General features: G+C 49.7%; 1 protein-coding gene and 1 long non-coding RNA gene across 7 annotated transcripts in view; one reads left to right on the plus strand and one right to left on the minus strand.

Moving 5' to 3' along the window:
• The window catches only part of LOC120883732 (uncharacterized), a 32,078-nt gene extending 22,328 nt beyond the window's left edge, over positions 1 to 9,750 (minus strand). Inside the window, exon 1 of the long non-coding RNA XR_005725930.2 lies at positions 9,552 to 9,750. This is a non-coding gene — a long non-coding RNA (uncharacterized LOC120883732). The remainder of the gene's footprint in view (positions 1 to 9,551) is intronic.
• Positions 8,766 to 21,744, plus strand: part of Ube2f (ubiquitin conjugating enzyme E2 F (putative)) — a 54,717-nt gene continuing 41,738 nt past the window's right edge. For 5 of the 6 annotated variants that reach the window (XR_013424448.1, XM_078018337.1, XM_078018339.1 and 2 more), the window contains exons 1-2: positions 8,766 to 8,924; positions 12,022 to 12,155. Coding sequence is in view for 5 of the 6 variants with exons in the window: in XM_078018337.1 (XP_077874463.1) it covers positions 12,038 to 12,155 (118 nt within the window). In the remaining variant the exon portion in view is untranslated. Of the gene's footprint in view, positions 8,925 to 9,217; positions 9,371 to 12,021; positions 12,156 to 21,744 lie in introns of those variants that run through there. The other variant, XM_005326377.5, reaches the window with a different exon arrangement.

Consider the following 21,744-nt stretch of genomic DNA (forward strand, 5'->3'; position numbering starts at 1 on the left):
TTTTCAATATCTATTTTATTATTGCCTTTTCCCACATCATGAAGTTCTATTTTGTTTTTTAAGCTCATACAGACCTAGGTTAATGTTTTTCTGATCATTTCTATTTTTTGACTGTAGAGTTTTTAAACATTGCAATGGAGATTTCACCTGTAAAAAGCTACAGGGCTTTTACTATTATGTTATGTGTTGTATGTATTGTGTTATGTGTGCACACTTGTGTTTTGTGTTGTATGTCTGTATGTGCGTATGTCTATATATCATATATGAGGAGCGCTCATATATGATATTTGGATCCAGAGTCTGGGATCTTGGCTGAACCGGGGTGGCGGAAGGCAGGAGCCCAGGCAGGGCCGTGGGGGCGGCTGGGAGTGGCCCGCAGGTCCAGCGCCAGCGCAGGTGTCCGCTGCCCGCGTAGGTCCCTCAGTGCACGCCCAAGCCCGGCCAAAGCCTGGGTGACCCCCATGCGCTCAGCAGGACCTGGCGGCCACACAGGCAGGTGCCCCCGCCACCAGCGCAGCGCCGGGAACCCACCCCCCCCTTAGACAGGCCTGGGGGAAGAGCACGCCCGATCAGACCACCTCCTCCCGCCCGAGGCCCGCCCGAGTGAGGCGCCAGCCACGTAGCCTCGAGTCGGATGCCCAGCTGGACACCAAGGCTTTGCTACTGCGGCAGAGGGCAAGGGTGGGCGCTGGTGGAGGCCATTGGCCGAGCGGGCCCCTCTCCTCCGGCCTCGGGTGTCTCCCCAGACCTCAGCGTATGGCCGGACTCCTGCGGCAGAGCTGGCCCTCGCGAGGCACCCGGTGCGGGGGACTGGGCGCAGGACCGCCCTGCTGGAGGGCTCAGGGCTCCCGGAGGCGGGAAGCTCTGCCCCGCCTGCTGTGCTGGGGGCGCTTCAGGTGCTCGCCGCTGCTGGCCCCGCCCTGGGTGACCCAGCTTCTGTTCCTCCGCTGATGACCAGCCAGGGGCCTCTTTGGCGCTGCGGGACCCCTGGAGGGCCTCTTCTGTGAAGGGCCTGTTCACGACCTCTGCCCATGGTTTTTGGGGGGTCTCTGCCTTTTCTTCTCCAGTTCTAGACTCTTCACAGTCCTGGATTTGAATCCTTTGTGTCGTAGCCATTGCCAGACCTCCTGCCACTCTGCGCTCCGCTTTTCATTGCCGTAAGGGTGGGTTCCGGTTCGGTTGGATCAAGAGAAACTCTAGGGGCTGGGGCGGTGGCTCAGGCGGTAGCGCGCTGGCCGGGCATGCGTGGGGCGCTGGGTTTGGTCCTCAGCACCACGTGCCAACAAAGATGTTGTGTCCGCCAAAAACTGGAAAATAAATACTCAAAATTCTCTGTTTCTTTCTTTAGAGAGAGAGAGAGAGAGAGAGAGAGAGAGAGAGAGAGAGAGAGAGAGAGAGAGAACTCTAAACGTAAACGTAGTTCACTGTGCCTTTTTGTCCTTTATATTTTTGGGTCTGAGGAACCGCCTTGTTGGAGGTCACTGTTCTCCTGTGAGTTCTTCTGAAAGCTGCTGCTTCACCTTTCACCTTTAGACCCTTTTGTAATCTCTCCTTTGAAGTGGTGAGCCACGGAGTGGGAGTGAGGCCGGGAGTCCTTCCGCCCATTTTGAGAGGGTGTCATGACAGCTCTGCCAACCTGTGGGTCGCTTACTTTCCTTTGCTCTTCCCTGGGTCCTGGAGTTGCCCCCTGGAGGCTGGCCCTGCCCTGCCCAGCTCCCTCAGCTTCCTCTGAGGCCCGGGGCTGTGCGGCTGCCAGGCGCAGAGAGCACTGCCATAGCCCTCCTAGGACTCGAGGGCTCTGGGGACAGAAACGTGCGCTGGGCACACTGCCCTGCCCACACCGTGCAGGCTCACTCTTGGAGCCTCAATTGCAGCCAACTGCCCTAGTGGGTCCTCACTTCCCCTGCTCCAGGCGCCCGACCTGGGACAGCCATGTGTGGGTCCTTGGCGAGGTCACCAGTGCTTACAGACCAGAAGGAGCCCAAGAGGGCAACCCTTCAGCGTCTGCACACCGTTGACACTGCCCCCTGCCCCACCCGCATAACACTCCAAGGGGAGACTGCAGCATGGACACCCAGCCCTCTGGACAGTGCAGAGCCTGCAGGCCGCAGGGGGCTCAGTACCACCCTATCTAAGGCCTGATCTGAAGTGGAGCGGCAGAGCCAAGAGGGAGGCCCCCTACACCCACCTTCCATAATGCCCAGCCTGCACTCAAGGCTACCTGGGTCTCAAAGTGCCTCTGTGTCCCCCAGAAGCTTTGGTGAGCAGGCACCTCACCTCCACTGCTCCCCTTGTGGAAGGCTCTCCCTCCTGGCTGGGCAGGCACCTCTAGGTGACCCTCAGAGGGATGGTCCATGTCTGATAGAGCTCAGGGTGATATGCGCCCCCTCCGTGTGTGAGCCCACTGGGATTCCAGTTTCCACCCCCAGAAGCAGCAAGGAAGAACCCCCACCCCTCCAGCAGACTGATCTGGAGTGGAGGGGCCGAACTGGTGTGCTTTCAGCTGTGCCCCATCCTGGTGCCATGACTAGCGGCCTTGTGGATGGACAGATAACAACTCGCAGGACATTGGGGGTGGACTGCCCTACCATCCAAGACCGCTCCAGAGGCTCCTGTGAGGTGCCCAAAAGAGCCTGGGGCGGTCTGCAGGCAGCTTCCCAAGCTTCTCGAGGCCAGGGGCACCTGGCTGGGGGTGCCACAGCTCCTGCCATTAAAAGCCAGGGCTCCCAAATGTCTTCTCTACCTGGGAGAGGTGAGGAGCAGCCTCAGAGGTCCTTTTGCTGAGTGCAGCCCACTCCCACCTTGGTCAGCACTAGATAGTGTTTAGAACAAGGTCCTTGACATACAATTCCTTGGCCATCCTCCCAAGCAAATCAAAACTGCCAGCCGTCTATGAAGTAAAAAAACTGTTCCTACCTCTACCCCACACTGTTGCCCAGAGCAACTGTTACAAATGGTGTATACGGTCACTGTCATAACCCATCAGTGGTTAAGCACCCCGGGTTCAATCTCTAGTACAAAAAGAGGGGTTCTGGGTTTGCTGCTTAGTGGTAGAGTGCTTGCCCATCATATGAAAGGCCCTAGGTTCAGTCCCCAGTATCAAAAAAAAAAAAAATAAAAAACAAACAAAAAATGGTGTATATGTGTTATGGGTTGAACTCCTAATTCCACATCTCAGAATGTAAGCTTATTTAAGAATAGGGTCTTGGGGCTGGGGATGTGGCTCAAGCGGTAGCGCGCTCGCCTGGTATGTGTGCGACCCGGGTTCGATCCTCAGCACCACATACCAACAAAGATGTTGTGTCCGCCGAGAACTAAAAAATAAATATTAAAAATTCTCTCTCTCTCTCTCCTCTCTCTATTTGAAAAAAAAAAATAGGGTCTTAAAAGAGGTACTCAGTTTAAAGCTAGGTCATTAGAGTGTCCTTAAGCTAGGCTGACTGGTATACGTATATAAAGGGGACAGCTAGAGGCAGACATACATGCAGGGAGAAGGTGGACATCTGCAAGCCAAGGAAAGAGGCCTGGACTGATCCATCCCCTGGCCCCAGAGAAGCCTGCAGGCACCTGAGTTCAGCCTCTGGCTTCTGGCTAGGAGACAATGCATTCAATGCACTTCTTTTGTTTAAGCCACTCAGTGGCCCTAGCATACTAATGCAACGTGCTTTGGAAGATTTTCTGGTAGCTCATAAACTCATCCCTATCTTAACAAGCTACTTTCACATAAATAGATTCCACCATTTGTCCACTCATTTAACAATGTATGATGGACACTTCTATGCAGGAGCATATGCTTACCTTACTCTTTGGGGCAGCTGCATGGACCCAAAAGGGCTTATTTAGGTTGCTTCCATGTTGTTGCCACTGACAACAATCTAGTGATGGAGTGACATTTCAGCCTGTGCCCCTTTGGGGGATAGGGCTGTAGTTCAGTGGCTAGTATGTACAAAGCCTTGTATTCCATCCCAGAACAAAACAAACAAACAAAACCACAAATTCTAACCTGTTGTCCCACTGGGCAGCCTCCCTAGACTTGCTCAGGCCCTTCCAAGGTACTGGCCATTCCTGGGTCTTAGGTTTCATCTTCCTGCTCCCTGGTCATTGGCTGATCCTTCATGTGGAACAGATTCCCCCCATCCTTCAATGCTACCCTGACCCAGATGTGTACAATGGAGAGGCCTGAACTGATGGCAGGTGTGCAACTGGAGAGGTGTGAACAGATACACACGCTGGAGAGACCCAAAGGTTTGTAACTCTGTGTCCAGATCATGCTTGTTTGCCATTAGGTTATTTGAATAGTTTACATTTCTTTCTTTTTCTCCTAGGTGAAAGGGTTTCTTAATATCTCCTAATTGGAGGATGAAATATATCTACTGATTTTTAAAAAACCAAATCAGTGTATTCATCTCTCATCCCTTTTTCAGTTTTCACTGCCTCTTGGAAGACTCTTCTAGATAGCTAATCACATCATCTCTTTATACACTCATCCTGCCTCACCTTTCTAATCATTGTCTTCTACTTGAACTTCCTGAGTACCAGGTGCCATCGGTGAGACAATATGTTTGAATCCTTCTTCCTCCTGCTGCTACTCACTGCTGCACGCCTGCGCGGCTTTTCCATCTTCTGTTCTTGATACTCACCCCATGCTCTGGAGGGCCATCCCCTGGTCTCTGGAATGCAGATGGTGTGTGTGCCCACAAATTGCCATGTGCCAGACTTATTTCCTTTAGAAAATGTCTCTTCACAATTTCGTTGAATGGACTTAATATACTATAAGTCCAGCCCACATGAAAACAGTTCCATTGCTACACGGATTTGATCCAAACTGGGCATTTATTTTCAAAATGATTTCATCTGTGTTCTTGGAATTTAGAAAGGCTTTTTGAAGCATGATCCAGGTTGCCTGTTTTTAAACTTTGTGCAGAGAATCCCTAACTTGTTTCCCCATAACTCACTTCTTTAACTAAGGGCTGCATGGAGAACTTCCTGGACCAGACCTGTGCTTCAAGTGATTTGCATAAGAAGCCTTTGTATTGTTATCAAGGTAACAAAAGCCAAAGTTGGGGGGGGGGGACACTGCCAATCTTCCTGCCCTGACACAGAAATCAGATTCACTTTGTCTACTGACATCTAGGCTCTGCCCATGTAGTTGTCTCTTCCTGTGGCAGTCACCACACGACTGCACGTGCACAATTTGAATGCTGCTTGTTGGACGTAATAAGCATTCATGGCTCCATGTAATCTGGGGATGATCTTGCCGATCAGCTGCACTTTCCCGTAGTAAGCGGATGGCAACATAGCTGACCATCCCTTGCACTGCGCATGAGGGGCTTCCAGGTTTTCACTATTGTACATAATACAATGGACATCTTTGTGCCAGGGCTTTTTCTGCTTTTGGATTACTTCCTCAGGCAAGGGTGGAGTTACTGTGTCAAAAGATCAAAAGGGATGTTATTTATTTATTTATTTATTTTTACTTTAATTGATCTCCTAAGGTGTTGTGCTGGGTCACCTAGCTGCCAACACAGCAAGCAGAAGCCCAGGTCCACTCTGAATGGTGGCTCCTCCTCTTTATTATAGAGGACCTGCAGCACTGCTATCACCTGAGCCCTGCTGGACACCAGCTGTAAAAGTTTAGGAGGTAGTCACAGAGGGTAGGTTCTTCACCCCAGTCTCCAGCAAGAGCTGTGGCTCCAGGTGGAGGGGCTCTACCTGAGGTGAAACTGCCTTAAGGGACCCTGGAAGAACGTCAGGGCTGTAGCCTGAGGTGCTTTCCTGTGGACCCCATCCTGGACCTTTACAAATGCCCAGAACGCAGGATGATTGCTCCTAGCTGGCGCCCGTCTTGTTTATCAAGTGTTTCCATCAACTCTGACAGACACACATTTTCAGCCATGGTTCCTTTAAGAGAAGAAGTGTTTTTTGACTTTTCACACTCAGCACCGGCTGAAGTGGACAACTTCAGATGGAACAATGCAAACTACAGGAACTACACAAAATCGAAAACAAAGCGGGCCTTCTCTGCAGGAGTGGCTTCAGCATCCCAATGCCCTGTGAAATGTGCCACAGTGTGCCTGGGCCAGTGGCCTGGCCTCTCCCTCCAGCCAGCCTCACAGACCCCAGGTGCTCCTGCAGCCTCCGGCCACCACTGTGCACAGCCGAGGGGGAGAAGGTGCATTTGCTTCTCATGGCTGCTGCAGCACTCGGTAACTTTAGACAGCCCTGCGGCTGTGCTCAGAGGCTGGCTTGGCTGAAAACAAGGGACTGTTTCAGCCCATTTTGTGTTACTATAACAGAATACCACAGACTGGGAAATTTATGAAGAGCAGAAACTTAGGCTGCAGCCCTGTGGTAGAGTGCCTGCCTGGACAGACAAACAAGGGCCCCGAGTTTATTCCCCGGCACTGGAAAAAAAAACAACCAAGCAAGCCTGGGACTGCCCAGCCTCTGGAACTGTAAAAAATGAGAAATTTATTATATACGACTCTTCAAATAGATTTCTCACAGTTCGGAAGGTTGATAAGCCCAAGGTCAAGGTGCCAGCACTTGGTGAGAGCCTTCTTGGTGTCCCCTTGGGGCAGAAGAGCAGAAGAACCTCCCCTGCAGGCCTTCTGCAGCAGCACTAAGCCACACCGCAGCGGAGCCCCCACTCCCAATGCCTCCCATTAGGCCTCACTCCCAACTCTGTTGCACTAGGGTTAACTGTCAAGTGAGTTTGGAAGGCGACACATCCAAGCCATAGCAGAGACATCTCCCCTTTTGTGCCCCAGCAGGCGGTTCCTGGGGTTGAACTTGGGAGCTGCCATACAAGGTCTAAGGGATGGGGAGGACATGTGGTAGCAGTGTCCACCTCTCCTCCTCTAGCAACAGCACTCCTTGGGAGGCTCAGAGTTGAATCCCTGCCCCCACGCACGGAGCAGGCACATGACCAAAGCCAGCCCTTCCCAGAGAATGTGAAGTAGAGCGGGCAGTGGCAGCTGTGGTATAAAGATGTGTCTGAGACTAGGCCAACCTCCACCAAGGCATCTAGGAGGGCAAGGCCAACCCACAGAGGCCAAGACTGAGGAGAGAGGCCTACAGGCAATAGCGCCTGGCCAGCTCCCCAGAACTGACCTTCTCAGGCTCTGGGGACACATTCAGTCTTCGGAATCTTCTGTGTTACAGCTAAGGCAGGTTGAAGATAAACAGGTGGTTATTTGCACATCTGGCATCAGCACTGCCTCTGGGTCAGTGTGCTAGTGAACACAAAGCGGTCACCCTGTCTGACCTCACAACTAGCTCTGCTGCCTTGGGCAGACCATTCAACTTGTTCCTCAGTCACCTTGTTTCTAAAATGGAAATAAGAAAACTGTTTCACGGGGTTGTTGTGAGAAATGAAGAAGCTAAGAACTAGTGGGCCCTAACCAAGTCTTAGGTTAGGGTATGGTGCACCTCAGAAGATGACTGGAAATGGTGTCATTCATCTGAGGTGGTCAGATTTAGGCTCTTGTGGGCCAGTGAACAGTGCAGCTGGTTCTCCTGTGGTGCCCCAAGTGGGAAAGGGGTGCCCAAGCCACTCCAGTTGCACCTTCACCCACAGCCTTGCTTTTAGCCCTTATCTTCTCTTGCCAGGACTCCACACTCTTGCAATATCTACCCAGCACATGTGCTCAGGGTGTGCTCTAGGCAATGACAACACTTGTTGAGCACCAAGAAGCCAGAGTGCAGGGCTCCGGCAGACACCCAGGACACAGGTACCCTCCCAAGACCCGGGACCTGGGCCTGGAGGCCTCTCTGGGAAAGTGGTGCCTAAGCTTAGGAAAACTTGGGAGTTGGCTGGGCAAAGGGAGAAATGTTCCCAAACAGAAGAAAGAATGTGAGTTATTATTGAGAATTCTCTTGGCTCCTCTCCCACCAGTTCACAGATCCAAAAGCCTCTTTTAGAAAGAAAATTTAGGGTCTGGGGATGTAGCTCAGTGGTATAGCACGTGATTTGTGTGGGGGAGGCCCGAGTTAGAACAAAACAAAACAAGCCTGTCTCACCTTTTAAAATCATTCAATGGAGCTCTTGGAAACAAGTCTCACTCTTTGGCTCTTTCTTCCTGTCTTCGTGGTTAACCTCATCTTTTGATGGCCCACTACTCCAGAAGCTTGCCTGACCCCACCCAGAGCTGCCCACCGTCAATCACACAAGTACACTAAAGGACAAGAGAAGAATTTGCACCCCATAATCTAGAAGTGGGACAACTTGAAAGAGATCTTTAAAGCATGTGTATTAAACGGATCAGAGAAAGGCTAAAAAAGGCAGGAACGGGCCACCCAGCCTTCCGCCGGCCCACGGGGTGGTCATTTGCACGTCTGACCGCCCATGTCATAGATCCGGCATTGCAGGCTGCTGGGGCTAGCCCGGTCCTTTGCATTGGTCACTGTGCTGGACACACCGGGCGCTCCACTCACGGTAGCGGTCAGTTCCGGCTTGGTACTTAGTTCCAAACCCCTAAGCCCCGCACACTGCCTAATGAATGGAAATAGGGAACCCGACTCCACACCCGCGCTGGAGCTCTCGGGAGCCAGAACTACCTCGGAGGCCCCGCCCTGGATTTCAATGACCAATCAGCGAGGACCTAGGATCTATGCCCGCCTCCCGCCGTGCCCCTCGACCAATCAGAGAGGTCAGAGCGTCCGTCTCTCCTAGTGCCGCCCCGGGCGGCACACGCCGCTGTTCGCGAGTCAGGCTGCAAATAAAGTTCTTCGCGGCTTTGAATTTTTTTTTTTTTTTAAAGCGCCCGCTGCAGCCGAGGGCGAGAGCGGCCGAGTCCCCGCCCCGCTACTTCCGGTCCCGCCGCCGGGAGCCGGTGCGGCTGTGAGGGCCGCGTCTCGCCGCCGCCGCCCGGCCGGGCATGGTGTTGGGCGCCGGCCCGCCTCGCCTGTCTCGGGGTGCCCAGGTGAGGGGCGGCCGAGGCTCGGCGGCCCCGGTTTGGGGCCCTCGGGCTCCTCACGCCGGGCCGGACCAGGCCGGGCCGGGCGGCCTGCGAGCGGGGTCCGGCCGGACGCCCGCGCCCAGCACCCGGGGGCCGCGCCGGGCAGCAAGGTCACCGCCGGCGGAGCGGGCCGGGGGCTGCTGGGCCCCGGGCCGAGCCGAAGTGGCCGCCTCGCTCGCCGCGGCGGCCGAGCGCGGCCAGGCCGGCTTCCCGCCGCGGCGGAGCCACGGTGCCGCGCCGGTCGCCGGCCCGCTCCGGCCGGGGCGTGGCCTGGGGCGTGGCCTCCCGCGGGCTCAGTTTCCCCTTCTGTCGCCGAACGGCTGGGCGCGCCAGGCTCGGGTCCGCCCCTGCCGGAGTGGGCCGTGGTGCGGCCGCCGCGGGGGACCCTTGTTGGGGAAGACTCGGACTCGGTGGGAATGGCGCTCCTTCGGGAAGGGAAGGCTGGGTGGGAAGGGAAGGAGCCGGTTCCGGGCCCGGCCATCAGGTGGAACAGAAGCTTCCAGAAACGAGCAGGGTGTTGGTGCGGGACGGTGGGGAGGGAGATGAAGGCGGCAGAGTGCTGCGGGGCTCGGGGTCTCTCCGGGGACATACCTGCCATTCAGGTAGTGGGAGAGGGGCCGGTGTACCTGCTGGAAATGAGACCGCCCGGGCTCCAGGGGTGGTTGGCCAGCCGGCAGCTTCCTGGGATCTGGCATTCTGTGGAATGGTGGGGCCTGGACTTATTTGTGTCCTGATCCGGGCTCCTTTGGCTGGGGAAGTTGAACGTCCCCTAGTGACCAGCTTGCATTTCTTATGCTTGGATTGGGGCTTCTGTATGGTGGAAAAATTGTAAATGAAGTTACCCTCACATTGAGCCTTGGTGGCCCTGCACAGGTGACATGGCCCGATTTCATCACAGCACACTGGAATGCTGAATAAGCGGCATTTGATGATTTAGACCAGTAAATAACACAATCTTCTTCTATGGACACACTAAAAACAGGTCCTACCCAGAAGAGGAACTTAACTGGGACTTGTGGAACCTAGAGACTGAGCATGCCATTCAGAATAGCTGATCTGTTCCCAAAATGCTGTTAGTCAGAGTGTCCTTTTCCAGAAAGGGGAAGTTTAATTTTAAACCGGATTGTGGAGAGTTTAGGCATTGAGGAGGTTCTGAAGCAACTGCAGATTTTCAGCTAACTTCTTGACAGTAATTGTTTTTGTTTGAATCTCTATATAGATTTAATTTTATAGCAGTGGAAATATTTCCTAATTAGGCCTTTGGTTTATCCTTGAAGTGGCATGTGATAACGACACAGATGGTAGAGAAATAGATGGTCACTATAATCATATTTAGATGTTAGGAAAGTAAATTTTGTATTACTTTATGTAAGGCAAAACACCAGTGTTGTTTTCTTTAAAATTTGCACTCAGGTTCCCAATGTGTTTGTTAGTGTTGTTGTAGATAGACATGATACCCTTATTTATTAATTTTTTTTGATGATGCTGAGAATTGAATCCAGTGCTTCACACAGGCTAAGTAAATACCACTGAGCCACAACCTCAGCCTTCCCAATGTATTTTTTTTTTTTTTTAAGAGTTTCTCTTTTAGGGCTGGGGTTGTGGCTCAGGTAGAGCACTTGCCTAGCATGTGTAAGGCACTGGGTTCAATCCTCAGCACCACATAAAAATAAAACAAAGGTACTGTGTCCACTCACAACTAAAAAATAAATGTTTAAAAAAAAGAATGGAGGGCTGGGGATGTGGCTCAAGCGGTAGCACACTCACCTGGCATTCGTGCGGCCCGGGTTCGATCCTCAGCACCACATTCAAACAAAGATGTTGTGTCCGCCGATAACTAAAAAATAAATATTAAAATTCTCTCTCTCTCTCCCTCTCTCTCTCTCACTCTCTCTTAAAAAAAAAAAAAAAGAATGGAAACAATACCTTTATTTTGTCTACTTATATTTTTAACGTGGTGCTGAGGATCAAACCCATTGCCTCACACAGGCTAAGTGCTCTACCACTGAGCAACAACCCTAGTCCCCTCCCAATGCATTTTATTAGTAAACTTGAAGATAGTAAGCCAGGGTTCTGTCAGTGAGGTTGCATGGGGGGCCTCCAGCCTCTGCCACAGAGAAGGCTTCAGTGTGGGTGAGCGAATGGAAAAGCATTAAGCACAGCCTTAGGCAGCAGCGGTGCAGAAGAGGGTCTTGGTGGACACCCTTCTCCACAAGAATGATGACTCTTACCAGGCCTTTTTGAGCTCTGCTTGGTACAGGTCTTCAGGGAGCTGGGATGGAAGGCTTATGTCCACTGCTTGCTTTTCTATGGTCTCTTCAGTATAACACTCCTCAGGACTGACCACTGACCTCTTCACACACTGCTTTTATTTTTAACTTCTTACCCTATTTTCACTACTGAAGTGAGCCAGAGGTTGAAAAGCTGGTGGTCCCTATGTGGGGCATCTGATGCCTCTGACTGACCACTGTGTGATGGACATCCGGGGACCCTGATGCTATGGCAAGACTGATGTGCTTAAGTCTGGGCAGTGAAGAGTATCTGATTTAGGGCATTAATTATAATTTAGTGTTGGTGTTGATGTTGCCACAAGTGTAAATAAAGTACAGCACAAATCAATGCAAAGATCCTTTGAAGGCTGTATTCATACCTTTGTTAAAGGAAGAAGGAAAGGAACACCTTGCTGTTCCCTCTGTTCCTGAAGGGTGAGTCCCTGAGCCACACCTGGGACCCTATTACAGGGAAGAACAGACTTCCCAGTGAATAGTGGACCTGTTTGGATTCCAGTGTCAGGCACATGCTGGTAGAGAAGCTGTAGAGCCCCCCCCCCCAGACTGTATGCTTGATATAACCCCAGGGCCTGACATCTGGGGGGTAAGCACTGAGTATTAAATGTTTTACTCTTCCTTTTAAAATATTTTAATTCACACTTTAAAAGTTAGGATGGTATGGAATTTTCCTAGGTTCATTATGAAGGAATCTAGTCTTGTGTCTTGTGCCTTCAGGATCTGATTGCTGTCTAGAGGCATGGTCTTGACTCTGCTCTCCCCTGGTCTTTCAGGGTAAAGGTGGCAGTAATGCTAACGCTGGCAAGCAAGCTGAAGCGGGATGACGGTCTCAAAGGGTCCCGGACGTCAGCCACCACGTCTGACTCTACTCGGAGGGTCTCTGTGAGAGACAAGTTGCTTGTCAAAGGTAAGCAGCATCCTGGAAGCTGATTCTACATGCTGTCGCCAAATGAAGCTTGCTGGAGACATTTCTGAAATAACAAAGCAGGCTGCTGCTGAATGGAAACACTTGTTCAAAAAGATTTTAGGAAAATACTTATACCTTGCAGATGATAATGGGATTGCTCGTAGCAAGGAGAGGATCTCAGAGACTATGGTGCCTTATGCACTGGCAGTGTTTTTTGGGGGCTTGCCAGTGTGCTAGCAGAAGGAATAAGGTGCTAGGAGTCAGCAGGCCTAAGACCCGTTGTGTGTGCTGCCATTGTCTTCCCCTCTTCTTTAGGGCATAGACTAAAGCAAATCCTTTGCAAAGTGGAACCGTAGACACTTCTGCTAGCCATGTCAGTGAAGGGAGACTTTATTTCTGGATATGTAGTGTGAGAGTGTATGTGTGTAAGGGTATGCCCTCATATTTGTGTTTGTAAGTTTTTTGCAATATTTAGGTACAAAGGCTCTTATCACAGTTATGGGGCCTACAAAAGATGAAGAAGCAGCAGTTGTTGCCTTTTAGGAACTTATCATTTGCAGCACTTTTTATTTTATAGCAAATTACGTTTCTTGCATGTATAGTAGCTGGATAGCAAAGAAGGGTTGAGTAGTGTTGGCTCTGGCTGTTTGCATGTCATAGTGAATGGACAGCAGGGATAACCAACGCTGGTATCTTGAAGGCATCTGGCAGCAGGAGAACCAATGTGTGTCAAGTCACTATGCCCACTTCTAAGCTGGGGAAGGAATAGGACAGGAATACAGCAGATTTGTGGAGACTTTAACAAGGACCTCTTCCTTGAAGCTTCCCCTGCGCTTGAATTATGTGTGCTTGCAAGCGCATACGTGTACGTGTGTGTACAGGGGTTGAATCCAGGGCCTTGGGCATGCTACAGTGCTCTACCACTGAGCTATATTCTGGACTACTGCTGCTGAATTTTGACTTAGCTTTGAGTTATGCAGGCTGATGGGTGATGGGTTAAAAGTGGAGTAACAGTTACTTTTTACATCTTCTTCTTACCTCCTAAGCCCAGGAGAACCTCAGATTGTATTCAAAGCCTGTTAGCCTTTGGAGGGCAAGGGTCAGAGGCTGGGGCATGGGCTGGAGCACTACATTGGGTGAGCTGGACAAGATTTGGAGTCCTTTTCTCAGATTCTGGCCTCAAGGGTTCTACCTGCTGAGGAAGCCAAGAGCCAGGCAAACCAGAGGTTAGGGGGTGCTGTTGTGATACTTGGGCTGGAGAGTGTTTTAGAGCAGTGAGGAAGGCCTGGGCATCAGCTGAGGAGGAGCAGTAGGAGCTGACAAATAGACCATCCCATCTTTGACTGTCATCACCATGGTTAATAGCAGCTTTGGTATGGAGGGCCAGACCCTGTGTTGGGCACCATCTTAGTGCATTTGTGTTGCACTAATAAAATAATACAGACTGAGTAATTTATAAACAATAGAAATGTATTCTTGTTCTTCTGGAGGCTGGGAAGTCCAAGATCAAGGTACTGTCAGGATTAGTGTCTGGTGTCTGGTGAGGACTGCTGTCTGCTTCCAAGTTGGTGCCTGATTGCTGTAGCCGAGGGAAAAGTGTTGTATTTTTACATGGCAAAGGAAAGGAAGGGACAAAAGAGCCTAAGCTAATTTATAAGGCATGATCCATTTCTGTGGGCAGAGCTCATGATGTATTGCTTCCCCAGGGACTCTCTTTATACCGCCACAGTGGGATTAAGCTTCAGCATGAATTTTGGACATGTTCAGACTCTATTAGGCACTTTAGTTTAAACCACAGCGAACATGTTAGGAGTGATTCTGGTTTGCCTTTTACAAAGCCTTCCCAGGCTGGTCTTCGTTTTGCAGCTGTAGAGCTGAGAAAATGAAGAAACCTGCCCCCATTGCAGCTTTGTTGCAGCAGGATGGACAGACCCACTTTCTGGGGTGTGGCAGGCTCTGGGGGAGCAAACTCAGCAAGCAGACCCAGTGAGCAGAAGTGCAAGTCCACAGGAAAGAGAGTGCTAGGAGGCTCAGAGTTCCTACTTCTATTCTGCAGGACTGACCTGGGAGCTTTCAAATGTTTTGGGGGCCTTCCCAAGCTTAGTGGGAGCCCAGTGAGTTTCACAAAGCAGGACAAGGTCTCAGCTCCAGGGCAAATGCCTTTGGATGGTTGACAGGGCCTATCAGATTTTTCAACCTTGTGAGACCCATTCAAGGAGAGGTCCAGGTGGGGTGGGGCAGTCCATGCTGTGGGGCTGGTGAGATAGTTGGAGAGGTGATCATGATGAGAATCCCTTGACTTTTTTAAAAAATAGGCTGTTTGAGTTCAGCAAGATTGCTACAGTCAGAACTGTTGTCCTGGGCTTCTGTGAGGTTGTAATTCGCAGGAATTGACAGATTATAGAATTTTGTCATTGTGTATTTGGGACTTAAAGTCATAGACTGGGTTCTCAGAAGGGAAAGGAGGGAGTGTGTCATGCAGGGTACTTATTAAGCAGTATCCTTGGAACAGTATCCATGAAGGGAAGGAGATGAGAGAAACAGAAGGGGCAGAAGGAGGATTGTTTTGCGAAAAGTCCCCAGGACAACCTCTTCTCTAGAGTGAGCTTGGCCCCTAGAGCTGTCCCAGGCTAGTGAGATTGTCAGGCCTCCTTCACAGTCATCACATGGAGCTGGCCTGGGAGGGACTTGGCTTGGGGTGGGGGAGTCTGTGTAGCCAAAAATCCTGGAAATAGCTGAAGGCCATCTGCTCAAAGGCCCCTCTGAGGGGGCATCTTGACAATGTATCACAGTGGCTCTTCTGTGATGTGACTGGCTACAGGGCTGAGTGGACACCCATGGTGGGGAGGGATCCGAGTGGTTGCACAACTAAAATCCCATTTATTGGAATAGTGACAGAGGCTGGAGTCAGCCCTCTCTGCTCTGTTCCAGGTTGCTGGAAACCTTTGGCCTTGTCTGCACTGGCAAGGGCTCCCTTCTGCCACACTGACTTTCGTTAGTGTCCCTGCTGGTTCTGAAGATGCCCTGCAGGCTGAACCAGTGACACTCTCCTAATAGTGGTTCCTGGAGTTGTTAAATGACTCATGTTTTTGGGTCTGTCTGGCCTGGCTCCTGGTAGCTGGGTCACAGAGGAGGGGCTGTGTTCCCTGTTGGTCTGCCTTTGTCAGGGCCTGACTGGGGTGCCCTTACAGGTGGTGTCAGCATTCCTGAGCCAGGGTTAGGCCCTGATTCATCAGGTTTGGAGTTCTGAAGATGCTCCCAACCCCATAAGACACCCCTCAGAGCAGAACCAGCTGCTTCCTTGTCTGAAGTTGGCACTGGTGTTAGATAGCTAACAGCTGAATGCCTTTCTTTCTCCCTGTTCTTTCACTTGCTCACCCACCAAACACATGTTAGTGCCACACACTGTTAGTGACCCCCAAAAGACCCAAGGGTTCTTCAGGCAGGTTGGCAGGAGCCCTTGCCTGTTAATCATGGAGCTTAAACACGGAGACTTGGAATTGAGGTCTTCAGGGTAGATCTAGACTCAGGGGACTAGACAAACAGTCTTTGTCCCTAGCAGCTCCATGGGCTTCCTACGATTCTCTTGTGTTCGCTGGTCAGGGTTGTGGAGTGTGGTGCTCTGAGCCCACCATCTGTGCTCCACTGACAAGTGTAAGGAAGGACTTCTGTGTCACTGTGGACCATCAGTGTATAGGTGGGGCCCTGGCCTACACCAGGTCTGCATGTGTCTGCATTCCAGTGTAGTTCCTGGAAAAGGAAGAAAGAGCATTTATTGTTTCCCAGAGGTACTCTCTTGAGTCAGTCCCTGCCCAGACCTCTGGCAGGTGAGTAGGGTTTGATCTGCTGCATTGTCAGGGCCATCATAGCATTTGGTAGAGTGTGAAGCTGAGGGTAACATGCTACATTACACATTATTGAAATAAGAGCAGTGGCACAGCAAAGAGGTGTCCTACCAATATGGAGGTAGGGTGGTTGGTCATGAGGTTAATCTTTGTGTACTCCATTGGGGCATTAAATACTGTTGAGCTACTTGGGGAGATTTGGAAACCCCTTCAGGTACTCCCAGTAGTCTGGAAGGGCAGGGAGGTCCTGTGGGAATTTTGGACAGAGGCCCAGGTAATATGCTCATGAACAAACTAGGTGGCATTTGGTCTTAGGCCCCATTCTCAGTGACACCAGGCTCTTCTCAGGAGGCTGTGTCTGCTTTTCAGGGTTATAGCCTTGCTTCCCTAGAGTGTGGTGCTAGGAGGCCCTTGATGGTAACAGCTAGGGGTCACTCAGGGGTAGCAGTATTCTGTGGAGAGGCTAATGCCCCAGGTGTGGGTCATGTGCCTCCCAGATAAGTGTACTGCAGGTTTGTGCAGGGAATACAAAAGAGGCAGGATTTGAGAATTTCATTGCATAAAGACAGGAAGCCAAGGGATCAAGTTCTAGTTCAAGAACTGAAGGAGGCAGTGCTGCCAGTGGAAGTGGTTGAGTGTCCTGGAAAGAAGATGTTGTGGCTACCTCCAGGGAAGGGCTCAGCTGTTCTGCCTGGAGTTGTTTGATGGAGCTTGGTGCTCCCTCTGCTTGTCTGCACCTGCTACTGCCTTTTGTCTTAGAGCAGCTGCTGTAAAAAACTGCCACAGGCATTTATAGTTCTGGAGGTTGGACATTCAAGATAAGTTCCTAGCGAGAGCTGGTCGATTGAGTTCCTGGTGGGGACACTCTCCTGGCTCATGAATAGCCACCTCCTCTTGGAATCCTCACATGGCAGAGAGAACAGGAACTTGGGTCTTCCTTCCTCTTGTGAAAGCACTAATCCCATCCTAGGGCTCCCCCTTCTTGACCTCATCTGAACCTACTCACCCCAAAATCCCACTTCCAAATACCATCACGTTGAGGATTAGGGATTTAGCATAGAAAAGAGGGGTCACAAATTCAGTCCACAATACCTTTGGAATGCCTGCTCAGTCTCCAGCCCTGTAAGGAGAAAGGCTCCTGGCGTCTCAGGACACTCATGGCAAGGGCCGTGCCTCCCTATAGGCAGGTGTGTTTCCTTGTCCCACATTTCCTTAGCCCTCATGTGCTCAGCCCAGTGCCACATACTGGTTTCCTGGGCTGGGTCAGGCTGTGCAGCCGGTGCTTGTGAAGAGTGGGTAGATCCAGGTGACAGTGGTAAGGAAGCAGCTAAAGCCCTGTATTGTGAATGGCCCAGGCCACGACAAGCTGAGAGTGTGCAATGTGGGGGCCATTGTGGTAACTGGGTGGATTTTGCAATCATATTTGAGCTCAGTCATGCTTGGGCTCTGTGGCTTGATCCTTAGAAAGAAAAAGAGTAATTTTTCAGAAGGAAGTTGTGAGTCATGGAATTGTGCAAGGTGCCTCCCAGAAATGCTGGACCACTGAGTGGTATTAGCATCTTGGAACCAGTGAGTCATTAGCAATTTAAAAATATTTTTGTGTTGTTACCTTACAGGTGGGATAATGTCCTTTGTATCCTGAGGTTTCGCAGGGAAGGGCCTCTGCTCTTCCAAGAGGCCTCCAGGCTGGCAAAGTGATGGGCTTGCTTCTTTGACCAGCCTTCTGTATGTTGACTCTGAGGTGATAACTATAGATGACAGTAAATTATCCGTTGTTGTCATTTGAAGTGTAGACAAATTTGTCATTTATGACAACTCCCTAAGAGGAGCATTGTGCAAGTGTGACTAGCTTATTTTATGTTCTCCACTGGGCCAGACCAAAATGCTCAATGTCTTAATTGAAACCTATGTCCCCAGGATTCTATTCCTTGCCTGTGCTGGCTCTTGAACCAAAAGTCTGCAGGGGCTCTGACTATAGTGGGGTTCATTCATAGGCTGAGTTGGAGGCTCAACCCTTGTTCACTTTCCTTGAGTGAGTTACACTGAACATGCAATTCATTGTGGAATTTAAATTCTTGACTATCACATGAAGTTATCTTAGAGCAAAACTTTTTTATTAAGTTCATTTATTAATTTATTTATTTTAATATTTATTTTTTAGTTGTAGTTGGACAAACACCTTTATTTCACTTGTTTATTTTTGTATGTGGTGCTGAGGATTGAACCCAGGGTCTCGCACGTGCAAGGTGAGCACTCTACTGCTAAGCCACAACCCCAGCCCTTAAGTTCATTTATGTGTGTAATGCTACCTGTACACATTTTTACATGGCAAAATGGTCAGTAGCATTTCCTGTACCTGGTGCTATAGTCTGAATGTTTGTGACCTCCCCAAGTTCTTATTGAAATCTAATCACCAGTATAATTAGAAGGTGGGGCCCTTGGGAGGCAATTAGTTCATGAAGGTGGGGTTCTCACAGATGGGGTGAGTGACCTGTAAGAGACCCCAGAGAGCTGCCTTGTATCTTCTACCTTATGAGGATAGTACATGAAGACACAGTCTGTGGCCAGAAAGTGGCCTCTCGTCAGATACCGTGTTTGCTGGTACCTTGAGCATAGACTTCCCAGCCTCCAGAACTGAGAAGATAAATGTCTACTAGTCCTAGACCATCCATGTAAAACATTTTGTTATAATAGGCCAAATGGTCTAAGAACCTGGAGAAAATGAAAAGAATTCAGAGGCCAAGGTCTCAGCTGGAACTTTTTATACAACTAGTCTGCATTAGGGCTGGGGTATCAGGATTTTTAGGAGCCCCGTATCTATTGGATTGTGATGATAAATACATAAACCCAAAATTTACTAAAAATTAACTGAATCATTTAAAGTGGCTCTTTTTTTTTTTTTAACTATAAAGGAACTTTTATTTTTGTTTGTTTAAAGTGGCTGTATTTTACAGTGTGTTAATTATTCCTCAGTAAAGCTGTTGAGAAAAATCCAATTGGCAAAACATTCCCCAAGCAAAGGCTGGGGTTTGAGGTATGGTGTCCTTTGTTGGGAGTGACCGCGCTATCATCCCTGGAGGGAAGGGTTCCGGCCACGGTGCTACTCATCTGTTGAGATGTCTGCTCCGATCCTTCCTGCTTCTCCTGCAGCACTGTGTCACAGTCTATATTTAGCATTGGTCAGTGTCCTCCTTTCCTGTGCACCTCTTCCCCATCCCTGGCACTAGACTATACACTCTTGTAGTTTTGTTACATTGTCCCTCACTAAGAATTCATACCTTCTGGGTATGTTTTTAAATTTCTTTTTTTTTTTTTTTTAAAGGAATTATTTTTTTTTTAAAGAGAGTGAGAGAGGAGAGAGAGAGAGAGAGAATTTTTAATATTTATTTTTTAGTTCTCAGCGGACACAACATCTTTGTTGGTATGTGGTGCTGAGGATCGAACCTGGGCCGCACGCATGCCAGGCCAGCGCGCTACCGCTTGAGCCCCATCCCCAGCCCTGTTTTTAAATTTCAAAAGGCAAAACTAAATGACAGGAGTTATCATAACAGTAGACAGACTGTCCCTCTGCCTAGGTGGCTTGGGCCACAGCCACAGAGTGAAGTGAGAGAAAGCCAGATAGATTCCTGTAGTCAACATCAGTCTCTCAAAGGAGAACAGTTTCTTATTAATTCTTAACAAAAATATAAATAATAATGTAGTATTTGCTTTGAAACATAGTTTAATTGTATGGATTAACAATTAAAAATGATTAGTGTGGATGATCCATTTGCTGTCTTCCTCAGCCCTCTGCCTGCCTTACTTCTCCCCAGGAAGGGCAAGAATAGCTGGTCAGAAAGACAACTGAAGGTCAAGGTCAATTGGGTCACTATAAACATCTCAGCAGTGAGTCTTTCTTAGCTTATCATCATGCTGTTTTAAGTGAATACTTTGAATGTTCCATAACGGCCAAGAGGGCAGGCTTAGACAGAATTGGTTGCCTTCCCAGCCCCAGCCAGAGGGTGGTCAATTGGTAGGTTTCTTTGCCCCACAACCTGCCTTGCTAAGAGCTTTGCTCTTTTTCTCAGACAAGAAGGTCTCCCTGGCAAAGCATTGGCTGTGACAACCGTGGGGGAGTGTGGGACTCTCCTCACCCTAGCTCCTCCTCTGCCCCCTCTATTTTTCTGGGTGCCTCACCCAGGTTCCTGGGCCCTGGAGCAGGTGCATGAATGGTCACTTGCCTCCATCCACAGGCTCTGTTGTTTGTGCACAGCTGCTGCCACGGGCCCAGGGCCTCCCACACCCAGAGCCTCAGTGTGCCTCTTGCTTTCCACTCGCCTCAGCGACCCTTCCCCACTTGCCTTGGAGGAATAGTCCTGCTGCTGCACTGCACTTTTTTTTTTTACTATTTTTTTTAGTTGTTGATGGACTTTTATTTATTTATAAGTGGTGCTGAAAAACGAACCCAGCGCCTCACATGTGCCAGGCAAGTATGCTACTGCTGAGCCCCAGCCCCAGCCCTTTGCCCTGCATTTTGAACATATACTTATTTCTTTCTGCCTTGCCCTCCATTTTCCATCTCCCTTGTATTCCAGCTCTTTGCGATGTCTCCAGTGGCCTTTCCTGGGGACACATGTCCTCTTTCCCTGAAGCATTGCATTCTTGAGTCTTCTGCCTTTTGGCCTATTTCTCTCCTATGACTTTTCCTGCTCTCTGTCTGCTTTCTGCTGAAGTTCTCCCCCTATCCCTCTTTGTTGACCTTACATTCTCTTTATGACACAGCTTCTTGCCCTGGCTCTGATTGTGCTGGAGACTTTTCAAGTTTCTCATCCTGGGCTTCCCTTTTGTGTCAAGCCCTGGTACCATCTCTGACCCGTCACCCCACCTTCTGTTGCCATACCTGTAGTTCAGTGTGCTCTCTGGCCCCTGGCCTCCCCATCTTGGCTGGGTATCTGCTGCCCAGCACACAAGACATCTGGCCTCAGCTTTGCTCTTGTATAGTTATCCTCTGGAGGCAAAGCTTAGAAACTCTGGTTGAGAAATCTTCTTGGGCTGCCTTCATGATCTTGGCTCTCTTCTACCTCGTTTCCCATCACTCTGCTGCTGTATGTGGACTTTTGCTCTGGCTGCAGGTCTATCGGCTTTTGTACGTTGCTGATTTGTATGCTGGGAATATCCATTTTTCCCTACCTCTATAGGATTAAAGTCTATTTATTCTTCGAATCCCAGCTCAAAAACCTCCATCAGTACCCCCTACACACACACACACTAGAAGTAATCTCCCTGGACAAGGACCATTTTACTTTTTGCTTGAGGCAAAAAGATTGAGATTACTTTTTGGCCCATTCATTGCAGGGTATGCAATGAGCTACCAGACTAGTTTTTTTGATTTGTAATTAATTCATTTATTAAGTTACAAAGCATGATTCCTTCGTGTGCGTGTGTGTATGTATATGTATGTATGTATGTGTGTATATATATATATATATATACACACACACACATACACATGCACATGCACACACACACCCATACACACCCATAATTGAAATGATGACTAGTCAAGCAAATTAACATATCCATCTCCTCACATAGTCACATTAGATCTCACATTATTCATTCTAACTGCAACTTTGTACCTATTGATGAATATCTCCCCATTTCCCACTGCCCTTTCCTTGCTCCCAGTCCTGGTCACCACTGTTCTACTTTGTTTCTCTGTACTCTTCAGCTATTTTAGATTCCACATATTAGTGTTATCTGTA

Source organism: Ictidomys tridecemlineatus, chromosome 7 (assembly GCF_052094955.1).
Source record: "Ictidomys tridecemlineatus isolate mIctTri1 chromosome 7, mIctTri1.hap1, whole genome shotgun sequence".
In the NCBI taxonomy this organism is placed as follows: domain Eukaryota; kingdom Metazoa; phylum Chordata; class Mammalia; order Rodentia; family Sciuridae; genus Ictidomys; species Ictidomys tridecemlineatus.